Source organism: Scyliorhinus canicula, chromosome 2, assembly GCF_902713615.1.
Source record: "Scyliorhinus canicula chromosome 2, sScyCan1.1, whole genome shotgun sequence".
Lineage (NCBI taxonomy): Eukaryota > Metazoa > Chordata > Chondrichthyes > Carcharhiniformes > Scyliorhinidae > Scyliorhinus > Scyliorhinus canicula.
This window is the reverse complement of record NC_052147.1, coordinates 167,068,342-167,086,058: the sequence shown is the minus strand read 5'-3', so window position 1 is coordinate 167,086,058 and position 17,717 is coordinate 167,068,342. Positions and strand designations below refer to the sequence as shown.

The 17,717-nt window shown below is 44.4% G+C and overlaps 1 protein-coding gene across 1 annotated transcript; it reads right to left on the bottom strand.

Moving 5' to 3' along the window:
- Nucleotides 1-3,642: 3,642 nt before the first annotated feature.
- On the bottom strand, nucleotides 3,643-8,172 carry LOC119961650 (gamma-crystallin S-1-like). The gene is made up of 3 exons (XM_038788941.1): nucleotides 8,062-8,172; nucleotides 7,737-7,979; nucleotides 3,643-4,009 (listed from the first exon to the last, which is right to left on the bottom strand). Exons 1-3 carry the CDS (start codon nucleotides 8,068-8,070, stop codon nucleotides 3,734-3,736), a joined length of 528 nt encoding a protein of 175 aa, XP_038644869.1. The 5' UTR covers nucleotides 8,071-8,172; the 3' UTR covers nucleotides 3,643-3,733.
- Nucleotides 8,173-17,717: the final 9,545 nt, after the last annotated feature.

Sequence of the window (17,717 nt, the reverse complement as noted above, 5' to 3'; positions counted from 1 at the left end):
GCTCTTTCAGAGGGTCGCTGCAGACTTGATGGGCTGAATGGCCTCATTCTGCACTGTAGGTAATCTAATAATAATTGCTTATTGTCACAAGTAGGCTTCAATGAAGTTACTGTGAAAAGCCCCGAGTCACTACATTCCGGCGCCTGTTCGGGGAGGATGTTACTGGAATTGTACCCACACTGCTGGCATTGTACTTTATTATAAGCCAGCTGTTTACCCCACTGTGCTAAACCAGCCCCATCTATTCCATGATTATATGTTCACGAATAGTTGAAGGTGGCTGGGCAGGTTGAGATTGTGGTTAATAAAGCCTAATAGATCCTGGGCTTTATACATAGAGGCATAGAGTATAAAAATAAACAAGTTATGAGGAATGTTGAAAGAACACTGGTTGAACTGTCACTGGCGAATTCTGCCCAGCTCTGAGCACTGCACCTTAGCAAAGATGAGAGAATGCAGAAACGTTTTATGAGAATTGCTCGAGGGATGAGGAACTTTAATTTCAGGGCTAGATTGGGAAGCTGGTGTAGCTATACTTTGAGAGTAGATATGGAGAAACTGTTCTGATTGGTTGAAAATTCAGACGTCAACAATTTAAGGTGATTGGCAAAATAGCCATTGGGCCTCACGGCATCTGTGAGTAATATTGCTAACCTGCAAGGAAGATCATTGCAGCCTGTAATCCAATCTAGAGACTTCAACCACAGGCATACTGTGAAGAAAGCAGGCTGCGAACCACCATTTTAAGCAAAGACTTACTGCATCCCATTTGCTGTGTTCTCTATTTTGCTTTACCTGGATGGCTTGGATGTGTAGTGTTGAATAAAGAACACAAGCTTTGTTAGCGAACAAAACTATAAATTTAATTACACTACTAGCTAAGTTTTACACTACTAACTAAGATTCACATTCCTAAAGTAGAAGGTTTCTATATTAAACTATGCCATCTCTAACTGTAGAACTCTCAAATACACAACTGCTCTCTCTCATACCTCACCATCCTCTCCCAGTCTGTCTCTAGCTAAATCCTCACTCCTTCTGCTGCCACCTTCTCTATCATCTGGCACCAGGCTGAGCATCATTCCTTATATACATATAGGACTAGCTCCCTCTAGTGGCTGTCTGTATACATTTCATTAACCCTTGAATTGCATTCATGTATGATAATACCACACCATTCTCCTGTTTCCTTTGCCTCCGTTGCATCTGTTCCGGTGATGCTACTTTCCAAAACAGTGCTTATGACTTGACTTCCTTCTTCCTTAATCGAGGTTTACCACCCACTGTGGTCGACAGGGCTCTCAACTGTGTCCAATCCATCTCCTGCACCTCTGCTCTGACCCCTTCCCCACCCTCCAGAACAAGGTGATAGCCCCCATGTTCTCACTTTTCACCCCACCAACCTCTGCATTCAAAGAATCATCCTCCACCAGCTCTGCCATACCAATATGATGCCACCACCAAACACATCTTCCCCTCATTCCCTTTGACAGCATTCCAAAGGGACCGTTCCCTCTGGGATAGTGTGGTCCACTCCTTTATCACCCCCAACACCTCACTCTCTTCCCATGGCACCTTCCCATTCAATCGCAGAAGGTGTAACACCTGCCCCTTTACCTCTTTCCTACTGATCATCCAAGGGCCTAAACACTCTTCAGATGAAGCAGCACTTCACATGCACTTCCTTCAATCTGGTCTATTGCATTCACTGCACCCAATGCAGTCTATTCTAGGAGAGGCTAAACACAGACTCGGTAATTGCTTTTCAGAACACCTTTGGTCTGTCCTCAAGCAGGACCCAGACCGTCCTGTCGCTTTCCATTTCAACTCAACCATCCTCTCTCATGTTCACATGTCCATCCTTGGCCTGCTGCAATGTTGCAGTGAAGCCCAGCGTAAACTGGAGGAACAGCACCTCATCATCCGGTTAGGAACGTTCCAGCCTTCCAGACTTAACATTGAGTTCAACAACTTCAGACTGTGAACTCTCTCTTCCACCTTCACCCCATTTTAATTTCTATCAATTCTATCTATCTATTCTTCCCTCACCATTGTGCCCTCTCCCCACAACCCACCCCATTTTGGGTCATCTGTTCCCTGTTCCTAGTTGCCCTTTGACACATTGCTTACCTTTGTTCTGCCATTGACATATTCTGATCTCATAATGTGCCACTATCAGCACACTTCTTAACCTTGATCACACCATTTACATTTCCTTTGTCTTTCTGTCCACAACATCTTTGTTAATCTCAATTTATCGCTCACCCTCTATCCAGCCCCATTGCTCCACCACCTCTTCCCCACAACAGTATAAATCTTACCCTATTTCCAGCACTCTCTAGCTTTGGCAGAGTCATCCAGACTCAAAACAATCACCCCCTTCTTGATCTACAGATACCGTCAAACCTGCTGTGATTGTCCAGTATTTTCTGCTTTTGTACCAGTGTTATAGCTCTACTGGGATGGCTTGGTTGAGGAACACGAGTCCTGGAGCACAAGTCTTCATACTATTGCTGGCATATTATTAAGGCCCATAACCTTTGCCCATCCAGTTCCTTCAGCCATTCCTGGATACCACATTGTGTGAATTGTATAAGCTGAAGACTGGCATCTTTGATGCTCGGATCCTCAGGAGAAGCAGATGGATGATTCAATCTGCAATTCAATTCTGGCTGTAAATTGAGCCTCGTCTTCTGCACTGATGTACTGGACTCCACCAGCATTGAGAATGGGATATCTGCAGAGTATTCTCCTCCATTTTGTTGTTTAATTGTCCACCGCCATCCAAAAATGAATATGGCAGGACTGCAGAGCTTTGATCCATTGGTTCTTGGATCACTTAGTTCTGTCTATCACATGGCTGCATCGGCTCTTTTGAATGCCAAGTAGTCCTGCATTGGACCTTCACCAGGTTGACACCTCATATTTTTAGGCATGCCTGGTCCTGCTCCTGGCATGCCCGCCTTCACACTTAACTGAACGAGGATTCATCTCTGGTCTTGAAGGTAATGGTAGGGTGAGGGATTTGCAGCATATATTGTGGTTGACTATAATTCTGCAGGTGCTGATGACCAACAGTGCCTCATGGGTGCCCAGTTTGAGTTGCGGGATCTTTACTGAGTCTATCACATTCACATGGAGGTAGTGCAGCACAAGTGATGGAGGGTACAGGACAGGACATCATGTCCACAAAGACTGTGCATTGGAGTTGTCGTTCCTATCAACACTAACATGGGCACATGCATCTATGATTGATGGATGACAATCTATCAATCACATAATAGGCAGGTTTGCCCTAATATTTGGTTCATTTACCAGGTGTCAAGGCCCAACCTGAAAGATATGTTCTTCAGGAATCCGCAAGTGGTATTAGTTAAAAATCAGAATTAAAGCTGTACGGAAAGGAATGGAATGTATTTGAATGATATCTTTTAAAAATTAGGCCTCATAATTTCTTTACTATTTGCTTTCATGATACGTCACAGCACCTTGCATGAAATTGTTAGCGCTCATCCTTCTGAATAGATGTCTGAGTGAATAATCAAAATAATGAAAATTAACATCTGTTCTCATGTATTTTCTTCTTTTTTATTATGATCAGAATTTATTCCTCCATAATTATCATCTCAAGATCAAAAAATATCAGAATCATAATCAAATCAGCTATGCTGATAGAACATTTATTATGTTTCAGAATATTTCAGCATGACAAAATCCAGGTTTCAACAAGCAATTAGAAATCCCTCATGCGTCTGAAAGATCCGATAGTTGAGTTGTAACCGCCCCAGTCACTGTATCTCTTGTATTCACCGGGTCTCATGAAGTACTGTCGGCCTCTGTAGTTGGGATGTTCATAGAAGGTCCAGTAACCATCCATCACATGGCAAGAGTGGATGTCACGGTAACGGAAACGATCCTGGACAGATGGACAGTCATCCATGAATTCCATCATCTGTCCTCCAAAGTCAGGCCTCTCGTAAATCCTCATTCTGTAGTTTCCACCTTGGTACTGTAATCAGATAGATCAGTAGATTAGTAGGAGAGGATCTTAAATCGGAAGATGTAGATGTAGAATACGTTAGGGTGAAACTAAGAAACAGCAAGCGGCAGCAAACATTGGTGGGAGTTATCTATTGGCCACCAAACAATAGTGGTAATGTAGGGCACAGTATAAATCAGGAAATTAGAGTTCCATGTAACAGGGGTAATACAGTAATCATGGGGTATTTCAATTTACATGTAGAGTGAGTTAATCTAATTAGCAAAAATGCTGTGGAGGATGAATTACTGGAATGTATGCAAGGTGGTTTTCCAGAACAGTCTGTTGAGGAACAACCTAGGGATGGGCTATTATAGATCTAGTTTTGTGCAACGAGAAAGGGTTAATTAATAATCTTGTTGCAAAGGATTCTTTAAGGAAGAATTTTACATGAGGGAATTTTACAGGAAGTTTGAAAGCGATGTAGTTCAATCTGAAACTAATGTCTTAAATGTAAACAAAGAAAACTGCTAAAGTACAAGGGGCAAGTTGCTTATGGTACATCAGGAAACTGTATTTAATTGCATGGTAGTCATGCAATGGATGCCATTTAATTAATTAATCCATGTTTGACAACAAATTTACACCACTTTGAAGCACAAAACCCAACAGTTAAAGTGAGCCAACTGTGACTAATCAGAGAAGTTAAAGATGTTATTAGATCAAAGGAAGAGTTTTATAAAATTGCCCTCAAAATAGTAGTAAGCCTGAGGATTGGGAGTTTTTTAGAATTCAATAGAGGAGTACCAAGCAAAATAAAAATACAATGAGAGTATACAAGCGAGATACATAAAAATGACCTGCTAAACCTTCTTTAAGTATGTAACTAGGAAAAGATTAGCAAAGGTAAATATAGGCTCACTATCGGCAGAGAATGGTGAATTTGTACTGGCAAGTACACAAATGGCAAAGAAACGTAAACAAATATTTGTTTACCCATCACTAGAGTAGATACAACAGTCCTTCCAAAAATGCCAGTGAATCAAGAGACTAGCAGGAGAGAGAAACTGTTTCTCCTGGCTGGAGGGGTGGTAGCTGGCATGATGGCGGCCGGTGGGGGGTTGGGGAAGAGTTTAGAACCAGGGGACACAGTCTCAAAATAAGAGAAGGTAATTTAGCTCTGAGGCAAGGAGGAATTTCTTCAGTCTGAGGGTGATGAATCGTTAGAATTTTCTACCCTAGAGGGCTGTAGAGGCAGAGTCAGAGTATGTTCATTACTGAGATTGATACATTTAAATATATAATGAGATACAGGGATAGTGCAGGAAACTGGCTTTGAGGTACATCAGCAATGATTTAACTGAATGGTGGAGCAGGCTTGAGGGGCCGAATAGCCTACTCCTGCTCTTATTTCCTATATTCTTCATAGAAAAAATCAAACATTTGACAGACAAGTATAAATATATCTATTCAACACTCAAAAGATTATTGCAAAGGGGTTGATTTTGTTATCAGGTAACCCACAGCAGCTTTGGTGAAAATTCTCCATCAAAACATGAGTCAACCTTTTCTGTTAATGGATGTTGACAGAATGAATGTGTATTTCCAACATGTTTTTGTTTGGCTATCAGATATCCAGCAATCTATCACCAAATATTCAATAAAAACTATTCCTGCTAAACGTTATGAACTGATGGTTTTCGATTGAAGTCGCACTCTAGGCTTCCCTGGTTGAATGGAAATGAGAATTCAATCTTTGAATACTGATTTGGCATTCAGTGGGGTACATACATTTGCTGGGAACATGGGAACATGAATGGGCCCTTTAACCCCTTGAGCCTTATAAAAGCTCAGGAGGGCAGCAAGGTAGCACAGTGTGTTAGCCCTGCTGCCTCACGGCGCCGAGGTCCCAGGTTCGATCCCAGCTCTGGGCCGCTGTCCATGTGGAGTTTGCACATTCTCCCCGTGTTTGCGTGGGTTTCGCCTCACAACCCAAAGATGTGCAGGCTAGGTGGATTGGCCACACTAAAGTGCCCCATAATTGGAAAACATTAATTGGGTACTCTAAATTTTAAAAAATAAGTAAATAAATAAATAAAAAACATAAAAGCTCAGGAGACCAGAGAAGGTGATTCAAAATGGAGGGTTATTTCCAATCAAAGGAAAAGGCCACAATGAAGCGTACAGCACGTAGGTCCCAACCATGGCTACCGATTATGCTGGTCCCAATCTGGGACGGCTTTTAAGGGTCGATTCCATGACCTTCAGCTGCTAGGCCTCTGCCCATCAGTGGGAGGGCTTCCATTCCCATGAGACCCATAGGCAGATCACTCGGGTCATCCCCATAGATCTCATGAGAGTCATAACAATCCTGTTTCACAATTCAATATGCTGATCTCTGACCTAACGACATATACATTCCTTTACTAGATATCCTTTAATAACTTTGGTCAACAAAATTCACGATCTAGCCAGCATTCATTGCCTTCTGCAGAGAGAGTTCCAAACTTCTACCACTCTCTGCATGGGGAAGTGCTTCTTAATTTTACTCCCAAAATGTTCAGCTCTTCTTCGCACAATGTCATCTAAACATTCCTACCCACCATAAATAGATATTCTGTACTTATTGTATCTGTTCCTCAAGCATGGTATGCCAATTCCTCCTCGACAGTCTCCCAGCCATAGTCAGGGTGATGATACAGTTACGTAAAAGATGTGTTCATTACAAAAGCAATCCAAAGTGTCTCCTGGTGATGCAGTGGAAGGTAGGGTTATGTCATGTACTAATGGACAATAAAGCTATTACTTAATGTGGTAATCCAGGAGGCACGAAGATAAAGGTTAAATCAAATTTATTTCAACTCACAAGTAAAGCTGCACCCGTGGCATAAAACACCAGTGTCCCAGCCTGGGAGTAACAGGAACTCCTAGTCAGGGTGTTGAACAGCATTTAAAACCTTCAATAATGAGTCCCAGTTGGACGAGTTTGCGCCTCGTACTCAACAGGCCCACAGTGTGATCAATGAGTGATACCTCATGACCCTTGTGAGGGGTACCAACTTTGAAACCCAACTCTCAATTATTAATCAACTATGCATTTTCATCTGTTATTTCTGTCAATATTTTCCTAAGAAATCACTTTGATTACTCTTGGGTACATCAATTGGAAAGGAATGGAAAAAGGTCTGGGGACTTTTACTGTGCTCTGCTTCCTGATGGAGTTATTCATCAAGTGGCGTTGGCCATATCTATAAATATGTTTGTCGCTGCACTAATTCAAACTATAATTCTCCCAACTCTTGAGCACTTTCTTTATTAACATTCTTTCCTTTCCAAACACTGGGAATTTATTCAGCGGTTGAACAGATTTATCAGTGTAACTTCTGTGGTAGATTAATGGAAATTCAACCTTCAAAGCCAGTGGTGTATTCAGCACTTCCGGAATTTTCAAATTTTAATCTGAAATCTAAATTGTAAACTGCAATCGTTGACCTATGCTGTAACATTCAGGATTTTTGTTAGGGGTCAATCAGAGCTGAGGAAAATCCTGAATGTTACAGCGTAGGCCAACCAATTGCAGTTTACAATTTAGACTTCAGATTAATATTAGTATTAATCATGAAGGAAATACATTAAAGGAAAGTGGTAATAGGAAACCGTCGGATTTTTTAATTTATTAAAGAAATCGATAAACAGAGGATTACAATATAAATCAGTTGACGAGTTCATTGATGCCTATCAAGATTGTATTACTCACGTGTGGGTAGGAGCGACATGACCTGATATTGTCATTGAATCCCATCCAGCGCTGGTAGTCAGGATATTCTCCCCTGCTCAGAACATACTGGTATCCCATGTAATTGGGTTTCTCATACATCACCCACCAGTCACTCTCAACACGGATGGAGTTACAGCGGCTGAAGTAAGGGGACAGGTCAGCACAGTCACTGCTGCACTCATAGTGCCGACCCTGGAAGTTCCTGTCCTCGTAAAAGGTGACCTGTGAGGAAAGAAGATGAAATGAAATATTTGTATTTTCCAACCAATTATTGATAAGGTGAAAATATGACAGTTAACCTTACCTTTCCCATTTTGAGCTCACTGTTGGAAAAGCAAGAGACTGACACATTATTGCTCTGGGTGTTCAGTATTTATATGTTTGAGAGGCCATTGTGAGAGACCTTTGTTATTTCAAACAATCTCAAGCGCACATCATCAAAAACAGACCAAGAATTGAAATGTGTCACAGAATACACCATTATTCAGAGCAGTAGATTGTGATTGGTTCTTCTTGTTTTGCTTTCATGTCATTTTGATTGTCCTGTAGTTAAAAAGGAAAACAAAGAATGAGACTAGAGCTATTCTCAAAGTGGAACAGACAAAGACTTTCAACTGTGAACTCTGCAGTGTTGTTATAAACTGGACATCGTTATTTGTTTATTATTTATTCTGCTTACAGGTATAAAATAGGTGAATGCTTGTCACTTTGGCAAAGCTTTACATCTATACAAATACTTTGATGTTTTGGGGCTGCATAATCAGCAGATTATTACATTGGTACTGATCACCACCTCTTTCAAACTCTCTACTTGCTCTGTTTGTTAATGCTGTTTAACTGTTCCAATGCACTCAAGCGTGGCCACCCAGGTTCCAGTCGGAAACTTCAACTCTTCTAAATTCCTAACTCACAGCAAGTTCTGTTCACCCATCAATGGGTTAAATGGCCTACTTCTGCTCCTCCATCTTATGGTTTATAATCAGCAAGGGAATCAAAGGGTTATGGGGTTAAGGCAGGAAAGTGGAGTTGAAAATTATCATGTCAGATCAGTCATGATCTCAGTGAATGTAAGAGCAGATTCGATGGGCTGAATGGCCTGTTTCTGCTCCTAAATTTTATAGCCTTATAACCAATTCCTGCATTGGCTTCTTTTCTTAGCAACAGCTCCATTTCAAAATTCTCCTCTCTGTTTTTATATTCCTCCATATCTTTTCCCCGATGTTAGATGTCACCCTTTTAAATTAGGATGAGAAGAATTTATTTTCTCTCAGAGGGTCGTGAATCCTATTTGGAGCTCTCTTGTTCCAGAGGCACCAGAAGAAGACTCCATTAATAGTTTTTAACGCATCTGTCGATAGATTTTTGATAAACAAGAGGGAGAAAGATTAATAGCGTTTGGTGGGAATGAGGGTTGAGGTTACAATCAGATCAGACATGATCTTATTGAATGGTGGAACAGGCTCGAGGGGCCGAGTTGCCTACTCCTGCTCCTAATTCCTATGTTCATATGTTCATATGTCACAACTCAGGTAGCCAGGCAGTGAAGGATTGAACTGGAGACCGATATTCATACATTTCTCAGCTTTTATTTGATGAAACATAGTCCTTTGATCGACAAGGGGATTATAGGTGTGGAAGCAGGAAAGTGGAGTTAAGGCCATAATCAAATCTGATTAAATGCTGTAGCAGACACGAGGGACTGTGTGGCCGACTCCTGCTAATATTTCTTATATTCTTGTGTTGTTACATTACATACCGTGCACCTGCGCACCAACTAAGTTTCAAATTCTCCTAATAAATGTGAAAGTAGATCATTTGCCAGTTATTGCCCACTACCTGAATACACTTAAGCACCTAAATAATATGCTATTACCTTATATCTCTGTAATCTCCTAAAACCTAACAATTACCGAAGATCTTGTTCTTATCTAATATTGGCCTCTTGCGCATACTTCATTCTAATGTTCACATTTTTTCTTCTACCTACTGGGCAGCATAGTAGCATTGTAGCATTGTGGATAGCACAACGGCTTCACAGCTCCAGAGCCCCAGGTTCGATTCCGGCTTGGGTCACTGTCTGTGCGGAGTCTGCACATCCTCCCCGTGTGTGCGTGGGTTTCCTCCGGGTGCTCCGGTTTCCTCCCACAGTCCAAAGATATGCAGGTTGGTGGATTGGCCATGATAAATTGCCCTTAGTGTCCAAAATTGCCCTTAGTGTTGGGTTGGGTTACTGGGTTATTGGGATAGGGGGAGGTGTTGACCTTGGGTAGGGTGCTCTTTCCAAGAGCCGGTGCAGACTCGATGGGCCGAATGGCCTCCTTCTACACTGTAAATTCTATGATCTACTCTGGAGAACTGCTTGCATTTATTTGTTTCAGGCAGTGTGAATCTGTATTCCACCACAAGGACTGTGTGGTAGTCACCCTTACCAATACTGTCATGGAGGGGTGCATCTGTAACAGGTGGATTGGTAAGGGCCAGTTCAAATCGTTTATTTTTCTTTTAAGTGTTGCCTCACCACCTCCCATGGTGTAGTCTGGAAGGTATGTCCTTCAGGACTTGACCAGTTTGGTCAGTCGTGTTGCTACCAAGCCAGCCATAATATATTGCCTCTCAGCCTGAGTATATTCTGTGCTCTTATTAACCTTCTTCAAAGTAGTGTTCAACATGGAGAAGTATTGATTCATCAACTGAGGGAGGGTGCTAGGTGATGATCAACAAGAGGTTTCCTTTCCCATCTTTGGCTTGGTACCATGCAATATCATTGTGTTAAGAGGAAATGCTGAGGACTCCCAGGGCAACCCCTTTCCAACTCTCAGGGATGGCGATGGAGGTGTCTGAATCATCGACTGTCAAATGTGATTCAGTACGACGATGTCAGGTTTGACCCGACTTTGGTACAGCTCTCTGAATTTTGGCATAAGACCCCACGTATTAGTAAGGAAGACTTTGCATGTTTAACTGGGCACCTAGGTCAATGCCAGTGGTCTGTCCGGGTTTATTCCATCTTTGACTTTCTGCAGCAGCTTGGTGCATCTGAATGGCTTGTTCGGCCATTTCAGAGGAAGTTTAAGAATCAATCATATTTGTGTGGGACAGCACGCGCATTGAAGCCGGACTGATTAAGGACAAGAGATTTCCTTCCCTGAAGAACATTAGTGAACCAGATTTATTTTTGCCGAAAAGCCAATCATTTTTCAAAATCCAGATTTATTAATTAATAAACTAGCAGTTGCAGTGAGATTTGAATTTGCTTGGGCCTCTGGATTACTCAAGCAACATTCCCACCACACCACCACCTGAGTGGCCAAATAAAAGTTTATAGGAAAACAAAGGCCAGAAATATGTCAGAAGAAGGAGCTTCATTCTGTATCTAGCCTGTGCCATACTCAACCTACAAATGTTCAGATAATGTTGATAAATGAAGCAAAGGGCCCACTCCTGTATTAGCACTGACACCTCACCTTATCATACACCCATTGATATGGCAGCAGCTATGCAGATTAATTGTTTATAAGCTTTCCAGCCTTTTTGAATCATTCACCAATGACCCCCACTGTCAAGACTCTCACCTTGTTGACCCTGGTGAGTTTAGGAAGGACAGGAAACAAGAAAATGGTGGAGGGATGGCTGTGCTAATTCATGACGGTGCTCACACATTAGAAAGGGATGACCCAAGCTCAGGAAGCCTGGATGTAGGAATGATCTGTACAGAGATGAGAAATAATAAATAAAAGAAAATTACTGCGGATGCTGGAATCTGAAACTAAAAGAGAAAGTACTAGAAAATGTCAGGAGGTCTGTCAGCATCTGTAACGAGAGAAAAGAACTAATGTTTTGAGTCCAGATGATCTTTTGTCAACGCTAAAAGGCAACGAAAGTGGGAGATATTTATACTGTAGGGTGCAGGAATTAAATATGAGTCATAGTCACAGAAACCGAGGGAGAAGAGTGCTAATGGCAGTCCCCAGAGAGAATAAAAGGTGTGAAAGGCCAAACAGCAGAGAAACTAAAATCAGAGGCTAGCTCACAGAATTTGAGGAAGAGAGGAGGGGGTCTGCGACTATACATTCAAAATTAAACACATAGGGTATGAAAGCTGAGCTGGTTAAAATGAATCGGCAAATGAGATGAAGGGATAGATCAAAAGGGATGCAGTAGCAAACGTTTAAGGGAATATTTCAGAACATACAGAATAGATACATTCTAACGTGTAAGGAAACGTTCAAGGAATGGACCATCTATTTGTGTTTAACTAGAAAGATGAAAGATAATATCAGACTGAAAAATAAAACATATAATGGTGCAAGGACAGGTGGGAGGTCAGAAGATTGGTCTGAAGATAACAAACATCAAAAGAGGACTAAAAGAGGAATAAGGTGGGACAAAACTAGAGTACTAGAGAAAGATAGCCACAAATATAAAAGTACATAGGTCTCTGGAGGGAGAGCTGGTAGCGGGCTCCCAGATTTGGGAGCTCTAAATCAGGATCAGCTCCGGCGCCCGCAGTCAGTGGGAGGATGTGAATGAATACAAAGGGCTCTTAATAACACATTTGCATCAATTTAGCGGGCCCAGCAGCCTAATCTCTGCCCCTCCTTGATTTTCCAGTCGCCTACGCTGGGAATCATACCGGCGGGAATTACTACAGGTCTCACCAAACATGAACCTGACATGGTGGGCCCTCGCAGTAGCCAAAGGGGTAACTCCTTTACAGAATTGCCCCCAAAATCAATCCGAAGGCCACCCTTGTTTCCAACAATGCACTACCTCCTCCTGTACCAGACCCCACCACGTCCCCCCCAGAGACACCCAAAATGGGAGAAACCCCCCCAAGAAATCCCCTGAATGCAGAGATCCCCTTCAGGGACACCCGCAATAGGGAGATCTCTCCCGGGACCTCCTAATTGAAGGTACCCCCCACAGTGACTCACTAACCCACATGGCCCAACAGGGACTCCCTAACTGAAGGAACCACCCACAGATAACCCTTAACTAAAAGAACCACCTCCAGAGATCCTCTAAATAGAGGGAGGCTAAGCAAGACCCTCTAACTAGAGAGGCCCCCACAGATACCGGTTAATTAAAGGGACGGCACACAGGGACCCCTCCACAGAATCTTCCCCTAAGCATGTGATTGGAATGCACTTACCTTTCTATGATGTTTGTACGCATTGGGGTTTCACCACTTAGAGTTATGCATCCATGAAGGGAGATAAATGCATCAAGGCTGCAGATGTTTTCTGGAAGCTGTCAATCGCAGCCCATTACTAGAAATGAATGACTGGCTCGCAGCTGATGGATATGAGGGGTTGAAACACAGGCCATAGCTCTTCCCCTACAAGGAATGGACAAGTGGAGCTTCCAGGTAAGTGTTACAGCTAAAATTTTTGTTATTGCCCCTGGATGGACTGCTTTCTAGCATCTAGACAGGGGTCTCTTTTCCGGGGGATGAGAGTGGCCTATATTGGGGTTGGAGGGTCTGTGTTCCTTTAGTCAGGGGGTCCCTGTGAGGGGGCTCCCTTTAGTTAGCGGGTCTCTGTAGGGTCCCTCTAGTTAGATGGTTTCTGTGGGGGGTTTCTTTGTTAATGGATCCCGAGAGGGTTCCCTATTAAGGGGATCCCCTGGGGGTGTCTCCATTTTAAGGGGGGTCCCTGGGGTGGGGGGGTCTCCCTGTTCAGAGGGTTGCCTGGGGGGAGGGTCATGTCACCTTCATACTTGAGGGAAGGGGGGCACCCAGCAATCCAGGGGTAGGAGGCTGCTTTGTGGTGCAGCGGGGTGGTGGTCGGCCGCCCGAAATGTAGGCCCAATAGCTGGATTCCCACAGAAATCCCTTGCATTCCTCGCCATGCATAAATTTTCATGTCAAGGGATATGGAATTGCTTTCCAATTTGAACTCCTAGGTGGAAACGTAAATCAGTAGCAATTCTCCGCTGTCGGGCGAACATAGGACGGGATTCCCCATTGGCCGACGCCAAAATCGGGAAAGGCGTTTGAGCGGAGAATTGGATGTGATGCCGAAATTGTGGCAGGCGCTAGGTTCATGCCAAATCGCAATTCTCCGGTACCTCGACAGCGGAATCAATGCATTCCACTCTGCACGTACAGTAAATGCCATTTGCATATCATTAGCGGGCCTGACCCAGTAATCTCAGGGGCCTCCGTGATTCTCCGCCTCCACTTGGAGAATTCTTGATGGTGTTGTTCACGTGTGCTTATAAAAATCGAGAAATAGGCTTCATGGCTGCTGAGGGGGAGAGAGAGGGAAGTGTCCACCATCGTCATAATGTAGTGACAGTTGTGCCGCTGGCTAGGGGGCTTCTGCCAGGGCTGGGTGGAGTAGCGGGGTGTGGCCAGGAAGTGGGCTGTGGAGTGCTGCGCGCTGCTCCGGCGCCAAAAGGCGGCCCTGCACAGCCGGTGCGGTCTACGCATACGCGTGATGGCCGTCTCCATGCTGGTGCATGCACGTGGTGGCCGTCTCCGCTCCAGCACCAAGCAACACGGCGGAGACCTACAGCGGACCCGTGTGGAAGGCGGTAGGCCCCCTCCAGGTCGCGGGCGCCCGCTGATCTGTAGCCCCCGATCGCGAGCCTGGATGCCATGCAGGCTGCCCCCAGAGGCAGATCTCCACCGCCCCCCACCAGGATGGCCACCATGGCCCTGGATCCGAGCTCCCGCCGGATGGTACTCGGCGGGAATTTGGCCGTCGACCGCACGCGCGCGACTGGCGCCGATCTTCCGGTCACCAGAAAATCGCAACTCGGCGTCGCTGCGGCATGGCCGGAATTTCCCACATCACCGCCGATTCTCCGACCCGGCGTGAACTCGGATGATCCCGGCCATTGTTCTGCATACAATCCAGGCAGGTAGTTCCATGCATGAGGGTACACAATAAATACACTTTAGGACCCGAACAGGAGAGACGGCAGGAACACACAGTAGGGTAGAAATGAATAACAGATTTACTTCGGTGTACCCCAAACTACAAAAGACATAACTCCTCCACCCAAAGAGTCACCCTCCTGACAGATTTTTTATACTATGTGGTTTTCCCTTGTTAGTGAGGGTGCACATACTCATCTTTGTCAGCGGGAATTCGAATGGAGCACAGTCCTTGACTCCCAAGGGGATTATAACATATACAATGTAAATATATAGACACAGACATCGGGTGAAGAATATGGAGTATAGTGCTAACAACAATAGAGACGATAGGCGGGATTCTCCGACTTCGGCCCATTGTGAGCCGGAGAATCGCCGTGGGGGGCCCGCCGGCCGGCGTCAATCCTGCCCCTGCTGTGTCCCGAATTTTCCGCCCCCCCCCCCCGAGATTCGGCAGGGGGTGGAATCACGCCGCGTCGGTCGGCGGGCCCCCCGCGGCGAATCTCCGGCCTGCGATGGGCCGAAGTCCCGCCACTGACAGGCCTCTCCCGCCGGCGTGGATTAAACCACCTACCTGACCGGAGGGATTGGCGGCGCGGGCGGGCTCCGGGTCCTGGTGGGGGGGGGGGGCGCGGGGCAATCTGACCCCGGGGGGTGCCCCCGCGATGGCCTGGCCCGCAATCGGGGCCCACCGATCGGTGGGCCGGCCTGTGCTGTGGGGGCACTCTTTTTCTTTCATTTTCGCCATGGTCTTCACCATGGTGGAGGCGGAAGTGACCCCCTCCTCTGCCATAACCCAGTAACCCCACCCAACACTAAGGGCAATTTTGGACACTAAGGGCAATTTATCATGGCCAATCCACCTAACAGATGTGCAGGTTAGCTGGATTGGCCATGCTAAATTTCCCTTAGTGTCCAAAAGGGTGGGTGATGTTACTAGGTTACGGGGATAGGGTGGAGGTGTGGGCTTGGGTGGGGTGCTCTTTCCAAGGGCCGGTGCAGAGTCGATGGGTCAAGTGGTCTCCTTCTGCACTGTAAATTCTATGATTCTTCACTATAAGTTAAATGGCCAATTTTTGTTACATCTGCATATTTCCTGATTATGCCTCGCACATTTAAGTCTAAACCATTAATATATACAACACGCAGCAAGGGCCGCTGAATCCTGTGTAACACCACTGGAAGCCATATTCCATTCGCTAAAACATCCGTCAACCATTACCCTTTGTTTCTGTCATTGAGTCAATTTTAGATCCAACCTGTCAACTTCCACTGTTTCCCATGAACTCTCATTTTTCTGATCAGTCTGCCATGTGGGGTCTTGTCAAATGCCTTACTGAAATCCATGTGGACAATATCTACTGCACCACCCTCATCAATCCTCCTTGTTACTTCCTCAAACAGTTTGATTAAGTTAGTTAACCTACCCTAACAGAACCATGCTGACTATCCCAAATCGATCTGTGCCTTTCTAAGTGACAGTTTATCCTTTCTCTCAAAATTGTTTCCAAGAATTTGCCCACACTGAAGTCAGACTGGCTGGCCTATAATTTTCTGGCCTATTTTAAATAATTGTGCAACATTTGCAGTACCCCCAATCCTCTAGGATCTCACCTGTATCTAGTGAGGATTGGAAAATAATCCTCAGGGCATCCACTATTTCCTCTGAAGCTTCCTTTGAAAGCTTGGTTTAAATGTATCTAGCTCTGGTGATTTATCTCCCTTCAAGGATGGCAGTCCCTCCTGTACTTGCTCTCTCACTATCATTGTTGTACAAAATATTTTGCACGCCTCCTCTTTATCTAGAATGCCTGCATCACGGTAGAACAGTGGTTAACGACATGGTAGCACAGTGGTTAGCACTGTTGCTCCACAGCGCCAGGGTCCAAGGCTCGATTCCTGGCTTGGGTCACTGTCTGTGGGGAGGCTGCATGTTCTCCCTGTGTCTGCGTGGGTTTCCTCCGGGTGATCCGGTTTCCTCCCACAAGTCCCGAAAGAATTTACAGTGCAGAAGGAGGCCATTCAGCCCATCGAGCCTGCACCGGCTCTTGGAAAGACCACCCTACCCAAGGTCAACACCTCCACCCTATCCCCATAATACATTAACCCCACCCAACACTAAGGGCAATTTTGGACACTAAGGGCAATTGATCATGGCCAATCCACCTAACCTGCACATCTTTGGACTGTGGGAGGAAACCGGAGCACCCGGAGGAAACCCACGTACACACGGGGAGGATGTGCAGACTCCGCACAGACAGCGACCCAAGCCGGCATCGAACCTGGGACCCTGGAGCTGTGAAGCAATTATGCTATTCACAATGCTACCGTACTGCCCAACGTGTTGTGTACCCGAACAGGCACCAGAGTGTGGCGACTAGCGTTTCCCAATAACTTCATTGCAGTGTTAATATAAGCCTACTTGTGACAATAATAAAGATTATTTTATATTATTATAATATTCTATTTATGATATTATTATTATATTATTATATGTTATATTATTGTTCTAATATTATTATATTATTACTATTATTCTATTATTATATTATTACTTCTCTTTTCGGTGAAGTCCGTAAGGAGTTTGTTAGGGGCCAGAAATTTACGCACTCTTCCCTTCCCCTCTCACCACTGATGCTAGAAGTATTCTGAGGCCAGGTGAGAGTGCAGCATAGCATGGACAGAATTCCTCTTCTGGATCCCACCTGCCTCACCCAGATGTGACTTTACACATTGTGGTTTCCGCATTTAATGAAGGATAGATTTGATTTGGAGGTACCAAGATTAAAGTTTTTTTTGGTTCCTGTGATGAGAGGGTGAGTAAACTGAGTCTATACTGAATTTAAATCACCACTTTTATTAGAAATCTCCCCCTAAACCAAAAAGGTTCAAAAGTATTTTCTAAATGGTATACAAGGATTCACAAATGCACAAGATTTCACGTAATTCACTTAAGATTCTGGCAATTCTAATCAATTGTTTGTAAACTAATTAACTTCTATAAAAGGGTGGAATACCGTTCCCTTTATGTAACTAAAAACTTAATTTGCAAGAATTTCTCTAACTTGAAAGAAAGG